The sequence below is a fragment of the Stenella coeruleoalba genome, assembly GCF_951394435.1.
Source record: "Stenella coeruleoalba genome assembly, chromosome: X".
Lineage (NCBI taxonomy): Eukaryota > Metazoa > Chordata > Mammalia > Artiodactyla > Delphinidae > Stenella > Stenella coeruleoalba.
In genome coordinates this window covers 87,850,239-87,869,815 of record NC_137152.1, presented here as the reverse complement: position 1 = coordinate 87,869,815, position 19,577 = coordinate 87,850,239, and the positions used below count along the sequence as shown (strand labels likewise).

Sequence of the window (19,577 nt, the reverse complement as noted above, 5' to 3'; positions counted from 1 at the left end):
AAGGCATCTTTGAGATCCAGAACCGTAAAGTGGGTTGTGGATGGGGGGATATGGGAGAGCAAGGTGTATGGGTTTGGTACTACTGGGTGGAGAGGAACTATGGCCTCATTGATTATTCGGAGGTCCTGGACCAGGCGATAATCCCCAGAGGCCTTGCGGACAGGCAGGATGGGGGTGTTGCAGGGAGAGTCAGTGGGGATAAGGAGTCCCTGGTTTAGGAGTCTGGTGATAATAGGTTGTAGGCCCCTAAGGTGAGTCTCAGAGATGGGAAATTGGGGCCTTGATGGAAATTTGGAGGGGTCCTTTAGGCGGATGAGAACGGGGAAATGGTGTGTTACTATTATGGGCTTAGAAGTATCCCAGATTTGGGGATTGATTGGGTTCGGTGTGATTGGAAGAGGGGGATAAGAGGGGGAGGGTTCTAGAGACAGGCCGAGAAGAGGAAGCAGGAGTTGGGAGGAGGGGACCTTAGGGTCAAGTCAAACCAGCTGAAGGGAGGCCCCTAAATGGAAAAGGACATCTCGGCCTAGCAAGGGAACTGGGCAGGATGGTATGACTAAGAAGGAATGAGTAAAAGGGAGTCCTTCGATATGACATGGGAGTGGACCGGTCTGGAGTGGGAAGGATGGTTTGCCATCAATACCCATGACCGAGATCTGGGAAGGAGAAACTGGCCCGGAATAAGTAGGCAGGACCGAATAGGTAGCCCCCGTGTCCACCAGAAATGAGATGGACTTACCCGCTCCCTGTAGCGTTACCCTGGGCTCGGCGAGGGTGATGGGGATCTTCGAGTCCGGGCGCCGTCAGTCGTCAGCCGATCCCAGCACTTCGAGTGGCAATGCCGCACGGTCGGCCTGCCCCCCGCGTGGAGCCGCTGAGGGAGGGCCAGTCGTAGGGCAGTCACTCTTCCAGTGGCCCGTGAGCCCGCAGCTGGGACAGGGCTTAGGAGGAGGTCGGGGATTGGGACAGTGGCGAGCCCAGTGGCCTTCTTTTCCGCATTTGAAGCAGGCCCCCGGCGGGGTTGCCTTTTGCGGACCCCGTGGATGCTGTGATCCATGGGAGATGGCCGGCCTTAGGGCGGCTACAAGAGCTTGGGTTTGGAGGGCCCCCTTCTGGTGCATCCGAGCCTGTCGGCTGGATTCTGCCAAATCCTCAGGGCCATTGTAGACTTTAAAGGCCATCTTTACCAGATCTCGAATAGGGGTTTGAGGGCCGTCTTCTGCCCGTTTTAATTTCTTTCGGATGTCCGGGGCTGATTGGGTGATAAAATGGGTGGCTAGGACCGCTGCCCCTGCCGGGGTGTCAGGGTCCAGCCGGGCGTAGAGAGTTAAGGCCTCCGTAAGGCGATTGAGAAAGATAGCTGGATTTTCGTTAGGTTCTTGGGTTCTCTCTTTTAGTTTTTCAAAATTGACTACCTTATGAGCGGCGGCCTGCATGCCAGCCAGGAGGCATTGGATCATGAGGTCGCGTTACGGTGGCCATCTTGGCCATCCTGATAAGTCCAGCCTGGATCGGTGCCAGGCACGGCAGTCGCTCCGAAAGGCATGGAGTTGTCGGTAAGGTGAACCTGATCTGCATGGTTTCGGGCAGCAGTTTGAATTCTTTCCCTCTCGTCAGGGGTCAGAGTAGAAGATAGGATCACAAAGATATCGTGCCAGGTTAGATCGTAAGCTTGAGAGAGAGAGCGAAATTCTTTGATGTAGAGGGAAGAGTCGGCAGAAAAGGAGCCTAATCGCTTTTCTATTTGAGAGAGATCTTGGAGAGAAAAGGGAACATGAACTCTAACTAATCCTTGCGCTCCTGCTACCTCCCTCAGAGGGCAGAGGAGGTTTGAATCTTGGGAGTCGTGAGAGCGTGTATGTGCACGAATTGGCGAAGCAAGGGGCGTGGGAGGAGAAACCGTCGAGGGAGGCGGGGGACCGGTTGGAGGGGACGGAGAGGGTTCGGGAGGAGGAGGGACCGCCTCAGGGTAGGGTGGAGGTTGGAGAGGAGCTCTGGAGGGGGGAGAGGCGAGAGATTCGGATGGGTCGGCTAGTGGAGAGGGGTCATCGTCAAAGGAAATTAAGGGCTTGAATGTAGGAGATGTCTGTTTGGCAAGAAGGATCTGGGAAGTGGAACAATCGACGCAGAGGGAAGGGCGGGAGCGCAAATACCAGAAGGCCTGAACATAGGGGACCTCGGACCATTTGCCCGTCCTGCGGCAGTAATTATCTAGATCACGGAGGATGTTAAAATCGAAAGTCCCTTCAGGAGGCCATTTGGATTGATTGTCTAGAGGATATTGTGGCCAGGCCACAGTGGAATAGAAAATAAGCCGTCGGCGACGGAGATCTTGGGAGAAACCGAGGGCTGTAAAATTGGCTAGGAGACACCCCAGGGGCGTCTTAGGATCTGGTTTCGATTGTGAGCTTCCCATGACCCCCAGTCTGTCCCTGAGTGAATGGAGAGGGAGAGAGGCGTCCCTGGTCTCAGTCTCCAATTCACGGCAGGTCGGAGGGCGGTCAGGCGATTGGGACGTCTCCACAATCACCCGAGGCCCGGCGGGTCGGAGAGCGGTCAGGCGATTGGGACGTCTCCACAGTTGCCCGAGGCCCGGAGAGAGGACGGAGGGATCCCTGACGCGGCCGCGATTAAGGACAGGGAGTCCGGTGGGCAGGGACTCTGAGGGTCGGAGGGAACAAGGGAGGGGGGCTTACCCCGTTTTCTGCCGGATCGTGTGGATGAGTAGAGGTTCCCTGGTTGTCTCCTGGGGGAGGGGAGGAGCGGCCCGCGCGGTAACCCGCGGGGCTTGGTACCCCTCCCGGGTTTCGGCACCAAATGTAAGGTCGGATCTTAACAAACGGCACCTTTCTCCAAAGAAGATATACAGAGTGCCAACAAACACATGAAAGAATGCTCAACATCACTAACCATTAGAGAAATGCAAATCAAAACTACAATGAGATATCATCTCACACCAGTCAGAAGGGCCATCATCAAAAAATCTAGAAACAATAAATGCTGGAGAGGGTGTGGAGAAAAGGGAACCCTCTTACACTGTTGGTGGGAATGTAAATTGATACAGCCACTGTGGAGAACAGTATGGAGGTTCCTTAAAAAGCTACAAATAGAACTACCATATGACCCAGCAATCCCACTACTGGGCATATACCCTGAGAAAACCATAATTCAAAGAGAGTCATGTACCACAATGTTCATTGCAGCTCTATTTACAATAGCCCAGAGATGGAAACAACCTAAGTGTCCATCATCGGATGAATGGATAAAGAAGATGTGGCACATCTGGAATATTACTCAGCCATAAAAAGAAACGAAATTGAGCTATTTGTAATGAGCTGGATAGACCTAGAGTCCGTCGTACAGAGTGAAGTAAGTCAGAAAGAGAGAGCCAAATACCGTATGCTAACACATATATATGGAATTTAAGAAAAAAAAATGTCATGAAAAACCTAGGGGTGAAGCAGGAATAAAGACACAGACTTACTAGAGAATGGACTTGAGGCTATGGGGAGGGCGAAGGGTAAACAGTGACAAAGCGAGAGAGAGGCATGGACATATATACACTACCAAATGTAAGGTAGATAGCTAGTGGGAAGCAGCCGCATAGCACAGGGAGATCAGCTCGGTGCTTTGTGACCGCCTGGAGGGGTGGAATAGGGAGGGTGGGAGGGAGGGAGATGCAAGCGGGAAGAGATATGGGAACATATGTATATATATAACTGATTCATTTTGTTGTGAAGCTGAAACTAACATACCATTGTAAAGCAATTATACTCCAATAAAGATGTTAAAATGAAAAAAAAATAAAAAAAAATAAAAGAAAGAAAAAAAACAAACGGCACCACGAAACAGAGGAATGCTTCAAGTGAGCTTTATTAGGGAGCACTCCCGGGCGAGGTTCACTGGTCCGAGAGAAAGGGGGCCGGAGAAGTCGCGCCCGGGTGAGGGTTGGGCAAGATTTTATAGGGGAAGAAGGGAAAGGGGTGTGGTGAATCTGGGAGGGCGCAGGGTATTCCTTGTTTGGTGGTCTTTTCGGGTATCCTGGGGGACCGTTAGTCCTGCCCCTCGAAAGGTGGGAAGGCTGGGCTGGTTTCAAAGTCCCCAGGTCAGTTCCTGGAACTGGGTGGTCCGGAATGTCTCCAGGGCAGTTTCTGGAACTGGGTGGTCCGGAGAATTTCGTTCTGATGCAACCTGTGAATCTGATTGTGTTCCCCTGCCTCGGGCCAGTTGGCCTTACACTACCCACTTAACTTTTAACTACCTGTAGCAAAATAAATCAGGTGGTACCTTATCTGAATGAGAATTAAGCTGAAACAATTTGGTTGAAGCTTAAGCTATCAGAATATTTGGGTAATGACCTATTCCATTACTTATCTTCTGATCCACTGATGAATAAGCAGGAAAAAAAAACTTTCTTTTGTTCCCTTATTGGAAATCTCTTGAACATAGGAGTCCATTTTCCTGCCCAAGTAAAATTTAGTGAACACAATTTTGTTATGATTCTGTATTTTATACAGTCTCAGGATTCATCACAAACATAAATATATGGTATATTATGGATGTACTAATAGAAAATTAAGGAGACTGGGATAAAAGTTGCACTGACCCAGAGTGGCCTTATAAGTAGGTGGAGTAGTTAGATGGTAACCCACATGGTTTGATTTGAGAGGGGCTGAGAAAGCTTCTTCCTTCAGGAATATCTCCCCTCTGGATTGTTCCAGTGCTTGAAATTCCACCATTTTTAGTATCGTTGGATTAAAGAATTATCTGTCTTCAAGAGTCCCCTCTTAGGGACTTCCCTGGTGGTGCAGTGGTTAAGAATCCGCCTGCCGATGCAGGGCACACGGGTTCGATCCCTGGTCCGGGAAGATCCCACATGCCGTGGAGCAACTAAGCATGTGCACCACAACTACTGAGCCTGCACTCTAGAGCCCGCGAGCCACAACTACTGAGCCCACATGCCACAACTGCTGAAGCCCATGTGCCTAGAGCCCGTGCTCTGCAACAAGAGAAGCCACTGCTGTGAGAAGCCCGCACACCATAACGAAGAGTAGCCCCTGCACACTGCAACTTAGAGAAAGCCCGCGCACAGCAACGAAGACCCAATGCAGCCAAAAATAAAAAAAAAATTTTTTAAAGAGTCCCCTCTTAAAAGATAAATTTTCCTAAGAGAGCTAGTTTATTATCAACCTGAATGACATCACCGGATGATGAAAGATCATGTTCACTGGACAAGAACAGGTCACAGAACAGCTACCTTTTGAAAGGGTGGCAAGGGTAAAGATAGGTTGAGCAATGAATCCTGCCTGAGGGACTCAGATCCAAATGGGTCACTGAGCCAGTAGGTGCATGACAACCCTGGGTGTCTGGAATATAATGCCAGAAGGCCAAGAAGGGAACTGAAAAGAGAGACCCAAAGATACCACTTCAGATTAACCTCACCTACTTCCCAACCTTGCCCAGCTAGGGTTTCTGCATTGGCAACATGTACTCTATATCCTTAAATCTGGACCATACCCTCCATTCCTGGCAAATTCATTATGTTGATTTCAACTCACCTTCCAGACTATCAAGATCATTTTGAGTATCCACGCACCCCAGGATGCATGATTTATTAAGTGTACCTTCTGTGTTTTTATCTAATTCACTAGTTCTTATTCTTGGATTCAAGGAGTCTGTAATTTATCTAAAACTGTACTTGACGTTTTGTGTGTATAAGCATTTTTCTAAGGAGAGGAGTCCAGAGTTTTCAGTGTATTCTCAAAGTGATCCATGGCCTCAAAAAAGGTTAAAAACCACTAATCCAGCTATTTATCGGCATTTTGATCAGAACAGTGCTAATAAGAGCAGAGCTCTATAAGACCACCAAGAGTGCCTGCCTTCCTGTTCAGCACCAATTCAGCAGAAATTTGGGGGCGGTGTTGACTATTATATATTTTTAGTCTCTTGCGATTTACCTCTGTCATAAGAGTAGAAGGGAAGGTGAATTCCAGCTACTTTGGCATTCTGGTAATTGAAATTTTTAAGCTGTAAATGTTAGATCATTCTTAAGACCTTCATCATTTTGCTTCCTGAACCCATCAGATACCGTATGTCATAATATTGTATTTGGTCTGAATGGAATTACAGATGCTTCAAAAATCCCTGCGATTGGCTGAAAATTAACACATCAAGGAAAATGCATAAGTAAAAACTTGCTATCTCTTCTCTCCATGACTCTGGACAAGCGTAATATTAATTTTAATTTCAATCTACCCTAAAACCTTCTAAGACTCTACCTCAATTAGTGTATAGGTATGATCTATATACAAATGGTTTCACAGTTTCCTCTACATGAAAATCTGAATGTGATAAGTTAGAGATTCATTATTTTAAAAGACTTCACTTAGGGGCTTCCCTGGTGGCACAGTGGTTAAGAATCCGCCTGCCAATGCAAGGGACACGGGTTCGAGCCCTGGCCTGGGAAGGTCTCACATGCCGCGGAGCAACTAAGCCCATGCGCCACAACTACTGAGCCTGAGCTCTAGAGCCCGCAAGCCACAACTACTGAGCCCACGTGCCACAACTACTGAAACCTGTGCGCCTAGAGCCCGTGCTCCACAACAAGAGAAGCCACAACAATGAGAAGCCCGCACACCGCAACGAAGAGTAGCCCCGGCTCACCGCAACTAGAGAAAGCCCGCGCACAGCAAGAGACCCAACACAGCCAAAAATGAAATATAAAATAAAATAAATAAAAATTTTTTTAAAAGAAGACTTCACTTAGAAGGAAGTCAGACACAATAAAGTGCATACTGTATGGTCCTATTTATATGAAGGTCAAGAAAAGGCAAAGCTAATCTCTAAGGATGGAAAACAAATCAGTGGTTGCCTGGGTCCAGGGTGATGGTGGGATTGCACAAAGGGACACAGGAAACACTTTGGGATGATGGAAATGCTCCATGTAGATTACCACGGTGGTTTCATGGGTGTATACATCTGTCAAAACTCATCAAATTTTACACTTGAAATAGGTGCAGTTTATTGTACATAATGTATATATCAATAAAATTATTTATAAAAGATTTACCTTAGGATCATTAAAATAAGATTTTTATTGAGTATTACTTATTGAACCTTAAAATAAGATTTAAAATCTGATTGATTACACAGATGAAAAAGTCTACCGGTAAATTTCTTCAAAGTCAGATGTGGGTAAAAAGTGATCAATAGAAAAGCTTTTTAACAGGTGAAGAGGTGATGTCAATGCATTTTAGTTAATATTAAGCATGTATACAAGATTGATATCTCTTTATTAATGTGAAATATCCCAACAGTAAAATAGATTAATTAGTTCCGATTATCCAAAATAGATCTTAAGTGTTCATTTAGAACAGTTTCCTACTCTGGCCCTTCCAAAGTAGATAGCATCAGACAGTGTGACAACATAATAGCTCATGCAAAGCTAAATTGTACATCACCTGTAGTATCAGTATTTTGTATTCATTGAAGGAAAAGTGTATTTGGAATTGTTTGCCTGTACGTTATTTTGCATTTAAAAATTGGGTTATTTTAAAATTTTGCTGTGCTCAGATATTGGATAGCTGGTGGTTCTTTGGGAAATCTAATATGATAAATGAAGCATTAATTTTAAGACCTAGTGTTAAATGCTATGTACCAATTAATATGTACCCTTTATTTCCCTCTGGAATTTTAAGGAATTTTTTTCCAATCTATGAGATAATGCTGGTGAATTCTTTTCTTAGTGGTCAATGTGAAAATGAATAGGGAAGCTCTGTCAACAACAAATCCTAGAAATAATATTGAATCCAGTTAATGCCACCTTGTCATGTGTGCATGTGGAATCTCAAAGAGTAGCTAAAAATAGAGAAGTCAGATTGTCTGAAATAAGACACACATGTTGTAAAACACCTTCAACTGAGTTCAAAATCATTTGTCATTTAATTAGTTGCGTTTACATGTTAGTCAAATTGTAAGTACTCTATACTGGTAATGCAGGAACCCTTGCATTTATTTAGTAGTTATCTTGACCTGTCTGCTTTGGATTGATGGTAGGAGCACCTTGTTAGAAGAGGGTTGGTCAGAATGGAGGGAGGTTGTGGGTTAGTTAGGTCAACTGAATTCCAAACGCCAGTAATGGGTTCCTTAGTGATGAACACTACTCAGGCCACGGGCCTATGTCTTAATCACCCCCTCTCCCTTATCACAGAAGGGCTCAACTACAATCGAGGGCTCCGGTTCCTGCTGTGGCTCCAGCTTGATCTCAAGCTCAGGCGCTGGGGCAAGCTCAGGCCCTGAGACCAGCTCCAGGGCAGGCTGCAAGGCAGGCTCAGGCTTGGGGAGAGGCTTGTCATCTGGCCCCAGGGTGGTATTAGGCTCAGCCTCATGGATGGAAGATGGCAGAGTTGCTTCTATTTGGATGATATCTTCATCTGGTATTGTCTCACACTCTGCACTTTGGTTTACATTTGTCATTGGTCTGCAGGAAGAAGGCCCAGGGAAGAACAAGTTAGGGTTTCACATCTCACATGGAGCCATAGGCTCTGTAGCCTCCGTGACCATAGGTCCCAATCTGTTCAGGACCTCTGTGATTTCTGATAGTCTGACTCACTGTCAGACCACGGGTCTCCATTTGGAGTGCAGAAAGGTTAGGTCTCAACAATATAATGAGAGTTCAAGAAAGACAAACCAGTGTTTAAGAGGTGAGAAAACTTATGAGGTTGAAAGGGTCTAAAGTTCTAATAAGGTCTTTGGCCAAATTCATGGCTCTGGTGCATATCTAGCACCCACTCCATCTAGCGCAATGCTTGGCACTTGGTTGTGGAAGCACAGAAATGGATAAGAAATAACATTTGATAAGAAATAACAAAGTGGTCAAGAGCCTGGGCCCTCAGCACTTTTGCTTCCATGGGCCCCTTGTTCCATAAAATAAACATTAAAAGTTACATTTTATCACTCTTGGTAGAAGGACAAGTATATTAATATATTAAAACATTTTCTTAACCCTAAAAGGATTGTCGTGGCAGTTAAATGAGTTGATACACATAAAATGCTTAGCACAGAGTCTGGCACGCAGCGCTCAGTACATGATAGCCATCACCATTCTTTTATAAAAGCAGTGAGGGTGAGCAGAAAGATGCCTCTATATCTTATGCTAAAAGGAGTGCTTAGGAAGAGCTGACTGAAAGAGACAGGCCTGAGAAATGTCTATTCAAGTAAAGGCAACAAAGTAAGGTCTTACTGGAGTTCTGTGGTGGGTTTAGAATTTCTCTTCCTTTTCTTCCCCTTCTCTTTTGCCTTGTTCCTCGCGAAGCACACCACAGAGAAGATAATGGCAGCACCTATTAGGGTACCCACCACGGCCCCGACAATGATTCCAACTTCTGGATCTGGAGGACACAAGCAGCTGGTTAGTAAAGTGGAGCATAGTGTCTGCCTCATCCACGTGCATTCGTGACCGGTGGGGAATATCCAGGGCATTCATATAGTGGGAAGGTGCCTTGTATAGGCTGAGAGCATGGAAACCCTTAGAACTCTTTCAGCTGGACTCATAGTGGGAGAAGAAAGGTGACTGGCTTGACTATGTAGCCTTCCCATTCACATTTACACACATAAAGAGAAAAGAATATGCCAACTTGGGGGAGGTGGGGTCGCTTTAGAAATGCGGTTTCAGACTTCCCTGGCGGTCCAGTGGTTAGGACTCTGCGCTTCCACCGCCGGGGGTGTGGGTTCGATCCCTGGTCGGGGAACTAAGATCCTGTGGCATGGCCCCCCCGAACTAAAAAATGCGGTTTGGAGAAGTAAGTCTTCACCGTGCATTTGCTTGGGCAGTGAGAGAGACACGATGGAGCTGCAATCCGGTCACCAGACAAATGACGTCTGTTACAGGCAGGGACATTTCACCAGGCTTTCCCAAAGCATGCGTGAAGTAGTTCCCTAAAAACCTTCTCTTCCATAGATTCCATGCTCACCAAAGAGCCTCATGCATTCTGGCCACTGGGAAGGGATATGCCCATTTCCATAAACAAGCATCTGGTTTATTAGATCAGTCTATGGAAAAACTTAATGAGTGTGAAATGATCCAGCTGAGCGCCAGACCTTCAAGCACTGAGGTATTGTCCCCAAGAGACCATGTCTGGATTCCAGGTGGGCCCATCCCCATCGGCCTCCCTTCAAGCAAGGATGAATATCTTATACTCTGAGATGAAAGGCTAGTTGAGTTGCCTGATCATTCTTTTAACTTTCTATGATTAAAGGAATACATGTGCGTCATTTAGAAAGTCAAGCAGTTCTACTAGGCTTCTAACAACAACAAAAAAAATCAGCAGTTCCTTTCTCCACTCCTTCCCATCTCTAAGTCCCATTCACAAGAGGAATTTGCCCCCATGTTTCTATTACACTTGTTCTAATATGTTCTGCCTTTTCCAAATTTTGTCATTTTCTATTGGCTTCCTACTCTGGAGGTTGAAGATTTAACTCTTACACCACTCCCCTCACATCCCGCCATATTCTCCTAATATAACATAAGGTATCGTTAAATCAATGTTTGCAGTATTATGACCATGTAAATATTGTTCACAGCTGCAGAACATAGTATGACTCTTTCTTGTACAACATTTTAAAAATTTCCCCAAGGTTAATAATTGCCTCATTTGGGGATTTATGGGTTTTTTAATGTATTATTACTAATCCCCAAAATTTCTAGCAAAAGTCTTTTCGGTAGTTCAAACACATCAGCTAATCTATCAGTTTCTTATGTTGTTGTTGTTTCCTCCCTTGGAGACATCCCTTCTGGAGTCCTCCACCTTCCTCCCTGAGCGTCCACTGGTTGCCCTCCTAAGCCTGCTGCTCTGCTGTCATCCTTCAACCTCCTTTTACCCTCATCCTAATTTTAAAGAAACAGGCTTTGCAAGCTCCATCTCAAATAGCACTTCATTGGTAAAGCTGGCCCTGGTTCTATAATCATAATTAGTTGTTTCTTCTTTGGCATCCTATAGACCCTGTGCAGACCTCTGTTATAACATTTAACAAATTTTAGTGTTTGTGCCTCTAGCTAATCTGTGAGCTCCTTGAGTGTAAGACATATATCTTATTAATGTCTGAATCTCCATCGCCTAGGACATTCCCTGACATACAGTAGATAGTCAATGAAGGTTTGAGGAAGGGAGGGATGGAGGGAAGGAGGGAGGCAGGAAGTCAAGAAGGCAGGAAGGCAGGAAGGAAGCCAAATGCTAGACATCATTGAAAAGAGGATTCAAAAGGAAGCAAGGCTCAAGTACAAATCTGAGGAGTCTCTATATCTGCAATATGACTGTACCTCTAGAAAGGCAAAAAGAGATTGGGGAAGATATGGAGAAAAACAGCAGAAATGATCAAGGGAGCAGGGACAGAATGGGACCACAAAAAAGGACACACAAAAAGATGACGTTTCCAGCCATAAAAAGAAACGAAATTGAATCATTTGTAGTGAGGTGGATGGACCTAGAGTCTGTCATACAGAGTGAAGTAAGTCAGAAAGAGAACAACAAATACCGTATGCTAACACGTATATATGGAATCTAAAAAAAAAAAAAAACAGGTTCTGAAGAACCTAGGGGCAGGACAGGAATAAAGACGCAGACGTAGAGAATGGACCTGAGGATATGGGGAGGGGGAAGGGTAAGCTGGGACAAACTGAGAGAGTGGCATGGACATATATACACTACCAAACGTAAAATAGATAGCTAGTGGGAAGCAGCCGCATAGCACAGGGAGATCAGCTCGGTGCTTTGTGACCACCTAGAGGGGTGGGATAGGGAGGGTGGGATAGGGAGGGTGGGAGGGAGGGAGACGCAAGAGATATGGGGGCATATGTATATGTAAAGCTGATTCACTTCGTTATACAGCAGAAACTAACACAACATTGTAAAGCAATTATACTCCAATAAAGATGTTTAAAAAATGGCTGAAAGTGATACGAAAATGAAGGAGCAAACTGGAGTTGGAAAATGTCTGATTCCGGACAAATAAAAGGAAGAAAGCCCAGCTTCATAGGAGAATAATAATCCAGTGGAACTGGGCCCCCTGGTTATGGAATATATTAAAATCACAGATTCAAAGGAAGTTTGAAAAAATGAATAAATGACAGGATCTGAAATGTAATGAAGTGATCCTTGAGAGGTGTAGCAAGATATCCCTGTGAGAACTTGCCCCCTAACTGGCCCAATTTGACAATCTCAGGCCCTCAAGTCTATGCTTCGTAACTAGGCACGTTTGAACTGCAAGGTTGAGGTTTAGAGGCATTGTGACTCTGCCAGTTACAAACTGAATGACCCTGAGCAAGTCACTTACCTCCCTGAGCTTTAGTTTCCTTTTCAGTAAAGTGAAGCTTAACAGTATATTCTGCCTCCTAGACGGAGTGATTGTAGGACTGAGCGGGATAACGCTCACAGCACGCGGCCAAGCGTCCGGCACATATTTTGTGCTCCGCAATATTAGCTACTCTGAATGTAGGTGCAAGTGTCGTTATTACTATTATTATTAGAGGCAGATTTCAGCAAATTAGTTAATAACTGGAAAGTTTGTGAGCTCCATGTTTGACGCAGATTGCTGTAGCTTCACCTGGATCTACCAACAGCATCACAAAGAAAATTCAGCCTCGTACTATGAATGAGGCTGTTGTTTTACTTTCTGGAGATTTTGTGAGGGTTAAGCAAATTAATTTTTGTAAACAATTTGAAGCAGCATGTGGCTTATATTAAGTATTATGTAAGCATTAGATATTAGGATGGTCATCCACCATGTCAACCTATAAATAAAGCACCAAAGTCTCCAGTCAGGAAGGACTAACCAGGAATTCTAATTAATTTACTTGATTGGCAGGCCCAGCATACTTGACTTAAGGAGAAACTGTTAAAGTTATATATATGATCAACTCACGTGAAGAAGTTAGGTCAATTTCACAGGAACTATTGCCAAGGTTGTTGATAGCGGTGCACTGGTAATAACCTTGTACAAAATTGGTCAGATTTCCAATAAACAAAATCCCGGTGGCTGGGTCTGTCAAAACCAGGAAATAGCATTTTGAAATCTCTTATGTGGGTAGAGATCATGTGAATGTAGCAGATCATTCAATGCCCACCCACTTCCTCACATTGGCCTCTCTTTCTTGAGATGTCCAGGGTCCAACTAGACCCCTGGAGACTCCCATCTGGGACGATGCCTATTTTCTCCATACCCACCACCTGCGAGCCAAAAATGGTCTTGGTTTCTAGAAGTTGGGGAGAAGACCGGAGGACAGCCATCTTGATGAGAGATTGACATTCTTTGTACATTCTCCTCCCAGAAAACTCGAAGATTGTGCTCTAAGGACAACATCCAGTCACACACACATGCTGTCGACCAAGCCCACACACCAGGCCTTGCCAGGGGCAGCAGAGGGCTATACTCACTGAAGGTTTCTTTCACTGGGACGATGTCTCTTCCTTCAAGTTTATACCAGTAGTACACCGGGGAAGGTGTTCCAAGCACAGAGAGGCAAGTAAGAGATACAGGATGGCCAGTTTCTGGTATTCCTTGGATGCTGCAAAAGGGCTTAGAAGGTTTGACTGTAAGGCAATGACAAAGAGTAAAAAATCCTGCATGACGAATGGCAGTCTGTACCAATTTTAGTCACTTCCTCACTTTCCTTTTGTAGAGTATGTATACTTATTTGTTTTTAATCTTTAAAAACTTATTTTGACAGTTTTCTAGCTGTACCACCAGGTGGGAGTAGAGCACTTCAGGTACAAAGACCTTCTGTCACTGGGCCATTAATATTCTAATAGCATCCATTCTATCTGCCTGCTCCCCAGATTCATAACCATGAATTTCTGCATTGTGCCTTAAAATATGCCTTTATTACAAAACAACTAGGAACATAGTTTATACTTTGGAAGCACAGTCTTAAAGGAAAACAGAACCCTTAAATACTTTGAGATAACTGGTTACTTATTCTTTTTAAAACATTGTTTTATTGATGCCATATTTTTCCTTTGTGAGTCATTTTTTGGCATTTATTCTTCTGGGGGTGACACAAAATAGAGGGTTTGTATTTGCCCGTGTCCCTCATCGGGAGGGGAGACCCATTGCGGGGGAGGGGTGTGCTACAGGGCACTGAAATCTTGATTCATCCTTCATGCCACAAGCACTTACTTGAGTGCCTTCTGTGTGCCCAGCACTGGACTAGGCACCAGAGATTCAAAAGTGACTCTTGACACAGTTCTGAAGTAGGGTGGGGGAGTGGTAAGAGATTAGGCTAGAGAGCAGTGAGGCCATAGATTAGGGGGCTTCGTGTTTCATGTATTTTATACCGAGAGCAGCAGGACCACAGAAGGAATTTAAGCAGGGGAGGGATGATGATCATTCTAACGTTTTAGATGAATTGCTCTGACTCCAGGGCTTCCTGAGCCAAGGGACAGGAGGAGACAGATTCAAGCCGTATTAAGAAGTCGAGAGGGCTTGAGGACCAGCTGGATCTGTGGCATGAGGAAGAGGGTGGGCTCAGTGATTAATCCCAGGTTCCTGATTTGACAGCTGGGTACATGATCTTGCCATCCCCTGAGATAAATACAGGGTTAGGGTTAGGGTGAGGGTGAGGGTGAGGGTGAGGGTTAGGGTGAGTAGCAGGTTTTCGGGGAAGTAGTGAGGAGGAGGAAGGGGCGATGATGAGGTCAGTTTGGGATATACTGAGTTTCATCTGCGTATGGGGAACTCCTGTGGGAAGCTGAGAATCTGATTCTCCTCACTTATCTTACTGCTCACAGCTTATTCTATCCTCAGTCTGACTTATAGACAAGGATCTGAATCGATACTTTCCAATTCACCTTCCTTAATTTGGATATAAAACACTCCAAAGGCATAGATTCTCTGCCTTCGGCTAGTTAGACCCTAAATGCTCCAGGATGCCCAGCTCTCTGGCTCTTACTTGGGAGGCAGCAGTTAAGAGCACAGCTCTGGATCCACACCGAACACTGCTCCACAACTTTACCCTAGACGTATTTAGGCAAGTAACCTAACATAGCCAAACCTCAGTTGATTCATCTGTAAAATGTGAACAAGAGATTACCTGGCCTCCAGCTAATCCAAATATATTGTATTTATATAAATAAAATAATGTATATAGTATCATACACGTGGAATTGCTGTTGGCCACAGGCAGGAATGAACTCCTGCTGCCACATTTCCGACCTTGCCACTGATAATCTTCCAATCTCAGACTCTAACCCACTGTACATGTGAGCAGGAAAACAGATGGGTATAGCTATAGTTCTTTGAAAATTTCACAATCCCTTCTTGTCTTTTAACAGAAGTGTACTGATTTGTGATATTCTGTTATAGTTTCAGATGTACAGCATAGCAATTCAGTATTTTTGCAGATTATGCTCCATCATAGGTTATGATAATGGGTATAATTCCCTGTGCTATACAATATGTCCTTGTTGCTTATCTATTATATATATAATAGTTTGTATCTGTTAATCCCACACCCCTAATCTGTCCCTCCCCCTTCCCTCTTCCCTCTGATAGCCACTAGTTTGTTTTCTATGTCTGTGAGTCTGCTCTGCATATACATTCATTTGTATTATTTTGTAGATTCCACGTATAAATGAGATCCAGTATTTGTCTTTCTCTGTTGGACTTATTTCACTAAGCATAATATTCTCTAGGTCTTTCCATTCTGCTGCAACCAGCAGTATTCCATTCTTTTTTATGGCTTAGTAATATTCCATTGTGTATATGTACCATACCTTCTTAAGCCAATTGTCTGTTGTGCCATCCCTTCTTTTAAACAGGTGTCTTTTAATTAAAAGAAGTATTTTTCTGTTTAGCTCTTTATTCTTTCTTTTTTAAAATAAATTTATTTATTTATTTTTGGCTGCATGGGGTTTTCATTGCTGCGTGCAGGCTTTCTCTAGTTGCAGCAAGCAGGGGCTACTCTGCATCGCGATGCATGGGCTTTTCACTGTGGTGGCTTCTCTTGTTGCGGAGCACGGGCTCTAGGCACATGGGCTTCAGTAGTTGTGGCACATGGGCTTAGTTGCTCCACAGCATGTGGGATCTTCCTGGACCAGGGATCGAACCCATGTCCCCTGCATTGGCAGGCAAATTCTTAACCACTGTGCCACCAGGGAAGTCCCTCTTTATTCTTTCTTACTGTTGATTTCCTCAGATGGAGATAACTCCTTGGATTTGCCTACCCTAAATAAACTAGGCTATTTAACCAGAAATCCAGTGCACCTATCACTAGATTTAGATATTGCCTTTTTTAAAAACATGGTGATTTTATTCCACTATAAGTGGAATAGAATAATCTGAACCGAAAATTAAATGGGGGTGCTTCATCACGAAGCCAGACCCCAGGACTTGAACTAATTATGGACAAAACCCTGGAATTACTTGCATTCATTTCTTGAGCCCAGAATCAAACCCAGATAGGCATTTTTTTATTTTGCTGAACACATTTTTCTTTATTTTTTATTAACCAAACACTTAGTAAATCACTTTGAACCACATCCCAAACCCATATATTTTCTAAGGCTACTGATTCAGTATTGAATTGACATTTCATCCAGTTAAAGTCCCCGACAGAACTTGGATGTTTTACTGGCAAAGCCACTGATCTACCATTTAGCTTTATTGCTTTCTACAGAATTGGGATGGGAAGAAGAGGCTCACCTCAGAAAATTAATGAAAACGCTTCAGTGTGTTCTCAAACCTTCTCTAAATTCATCATTTTCTTTTTATGTGCCAAATTGCAGAAGGAAGATGATGCTCCTTCCAAGTGCATACAAAATAATTATTCAAACTTCTGCTGGGTATTTTTCAGAGATTCATTTTCTAAGGCTATCATACCTAATGGAAGTCTCTCAATTGAATGGTCGTCCAAACCACCTGAGCCTTTGTGCATTGCTCTTTCCTTCACCTAAATCGTGCCCTGCCACCTCAGCCCCTCTTCTGCCTGACACGCTCTTGCATATCCTTCAACATTCAATGCAGAAGTCACTTTCTCCAGGAAGCCTTCTCCAGTTCCCCCTGCACGGCTTTATGCCCTTTCCCCTGTGATCTCCCAGCTCTCCTCTCCTCCCTCCACTGTAAGCTTATGTTATATATCTGCCTCCCCCACTAGACTTTGAAGTTTAGGAGGGCTGGGAGCTGAACTTTGACATCTTTCCATCTCCATTGCCTACCATGGTAACTGAACATGTGTTCAGGGTTTGCCGAATGAATTTATGCATGAATGAGTGAATGCATGGGATCTATGTCTACCACTGGGTTATGAAAAGTCTCCGAAAGATGCATTGCTAGGAAGAGCAATATTTAAGGAAATATCAATACCTTTCTCCTCAGTTGGTCTCCCTTACACACTTGCCGCTACCATGCCCCACCCCTCAGTCAGGGCAAGCAGAACAGGCACTCATGTGCAATAGAACTTGAGAACTGCAAGCAGCCTCTGCAATTTTTAGAGGAAATATCAGTCTCAAAATTTCCAGAAAGCATAAATTTGTGGAATGCCTTTGTTCTTAGCCTAATTAATAAAAATAGGATTTTGAGGGTTCCCAAACAAAGAAATCCACAGAGCCTTCTGTCTCTTATCTTGCCTGGATACTGGATGCTTAAGGAAAAGTCATGGCACAGTCATTGCAAGAACAACTGACCCAAAGACGCATGGGAAAAAACAACTTAGAGAGGAAATGACCCTCAACTTCTTATGGAAGTTGATTGGGGACTCTCTGAACTTGAAGAATATTAACCACCCTAACTTTACCTCAGGGCTATTTCCAAGTTCAGAGAAAAAGAGGCTTGGCTTCTTTAGGTTGTTTCTGGTCAGGACAACCCAGAGCCAGGGAGTAAGAGAAAAACATTAGAGGACTAATCCCTCAAATTCTATGAACACTGAATCTCCAGCATATCATTTGATTCTCATAACGATAATATGACAGGGCAGGAATTTCAACCCCATTTCAAAATGGCCAGAGAAAGGTGGACTGACTTGTCTGAGGCCACTGAGTAGCAGAGTAAGAGCTAGAACCTAGGTCTTCTGACTCCCAGCCTGATGTGCCAGCATCTATTCCACACTGGAACATCAACTCTCCCAGGAAAGGGCTTGTGTATACTTCTCTTGTCATCCCCTTTACCCCAAAGCCTAGCACAGGGTACAGCAAAATAAAAACATGATAGAGTCATCCCGTTGCTAGAAATCAGCTCTTGATTACCTTTTCTTCTTTTCCAGGTGGGTAGATGCAGTGGCAAACCTCACAGTAAATAGCTGGTTCTTTTTAGGCATCACCTGGGCAGCAAGCTCAGACAGTTCTGGGCAGTCCTCCTGGGGTGTGCACCTTGTTACCAATTGCGGCTTTTCAAAGCTACTCAATTATCAAGTCACTGGTTTGATCTAGTTCCTCCTTTCCCGCGATGGATATACACAGCTCAAGAGCAGCAACGGCTAGATAAGCTCCATTTGGGTTACTTAGAAGTGGGAGAGCCCTTAGCTCACTGGTTAGTTGGCGAAGGTTGACAGCCCTTTCATCCCTCCCTTCAGTACATCTGAAGGCCTGCAGACAGGACCACCTCGGCATACAGACAGGGGCAAAACTCCCATTGTCCTCTCAGACAGAGACTGGAAGGATCCCTAAGAATCACCAAAATTGTGAACTTCCCCAGGAGCAGAAACCACGCCTCCATCCTGGCTCCTGGCACAAAGCAGGCACTCAATAAATGCTGCATAAATGAACCACTCCAAATTCATTTAAGAGCAGATATGACTTGCCCCATGTCACATACTGAATATTTGTGTATAAATAAATTAATTCTCAACTCTTTCTTTTTTTCCAAATAGCATTAATATTTTAGAAAGGGATCCATCTGCCTTTATGCCACAGAATGATTTAATGGTGGGAATTGTGGCTGGCTTTGGAGAGGTAACAAGTTGACAGTTGTTTCCCCCAGGTAGGACTGGCCCTAATTGGAGGTTCCCTCGGAAAGAGTTGCTAGTGATCATATAGTGGGACTGTGCATTTTCCCATCTGTTCTCATCGCATCCTTCAGAGATAGGGATCCAGGAAGTGGTCATCTATTGCTATCTGTCATGTTGGCAGCCCTTTGGGTTTGACAATTGTTTCAACATGTTTTATGAGTGATTTCTCAGTGTTACTCTGTGGGTTGGGTTTGTGGTGCGTCTTTATTTTCCCGATAATAAAAGGAGCAGGGAGGATATTTACCCTGGGGCTTAATTGGTACCAATAACTCACTGCCCTAGCTCATTCAATTCCTAAGTTGCTGCAAGAAGAGAAAAAGCAGAAAAAATTGTCCATACCTAACACACTGACGTTGAGGGTGCCTTGATTTTTGCCGAAAAAGTCAGGGGGGTTGTTAACATCGCAGACGTAGATGCCACTATCTGCTGGTTGCATATGTGCAATAGTGATGGATGCGTTACCTGGAGCATTGGACCCTACAATGCGATCTTTAAATTGGCCGATGGCTGTAGCTTGTCCACCTTCAGAATAGTAAATCTAGGACAGAAAATGACAGAAATGAGAACTGGACAGTGTCCGGGG

The 19,577-nt window shown here is 44.5% G+C and overlaps 1 protein-coding gene across 1 annotated transcript in view; it reads right to left on the bottom strand.

The window, feature by feature from the left end:
- Positions 1-7,049: 7,049 nt before the first annotated feature.
- The window catches only part of VSIG1 (V-set and immunoglobulin domain containing 1), a 34,460-nt gene continuing 21,932 nt past the window's right edge, over positions 7,050-19,577 (bottom strand). Inside the window, exons 3-7 of the mRNA XM_079910722.1 lie at positions 19,334-19,532; positions 13,431-13,586; positions 12,919-13,038; positions 9,242-9,389; positions 7,050-8,479 (exon numbers count right to left, since the gene is read on the bottom strand). Of these exons, the coding sequence (XP_079766848.1) occupies positions 8,176-8,479; positions 9,242-9,389; positions 12,919-13,038; positions 13,431-13,586; positions 19,334-19,532 (927 nt within the window). The 3' untranslated portion in view covers positions 7,050-8,175. The remainder of the gene's footprint in view (positions 8,480-9,241; positions 9,390-12,918; positions 13,039-13,430; positions 13,587-19,333; positions 19,533-19,577) is intronic.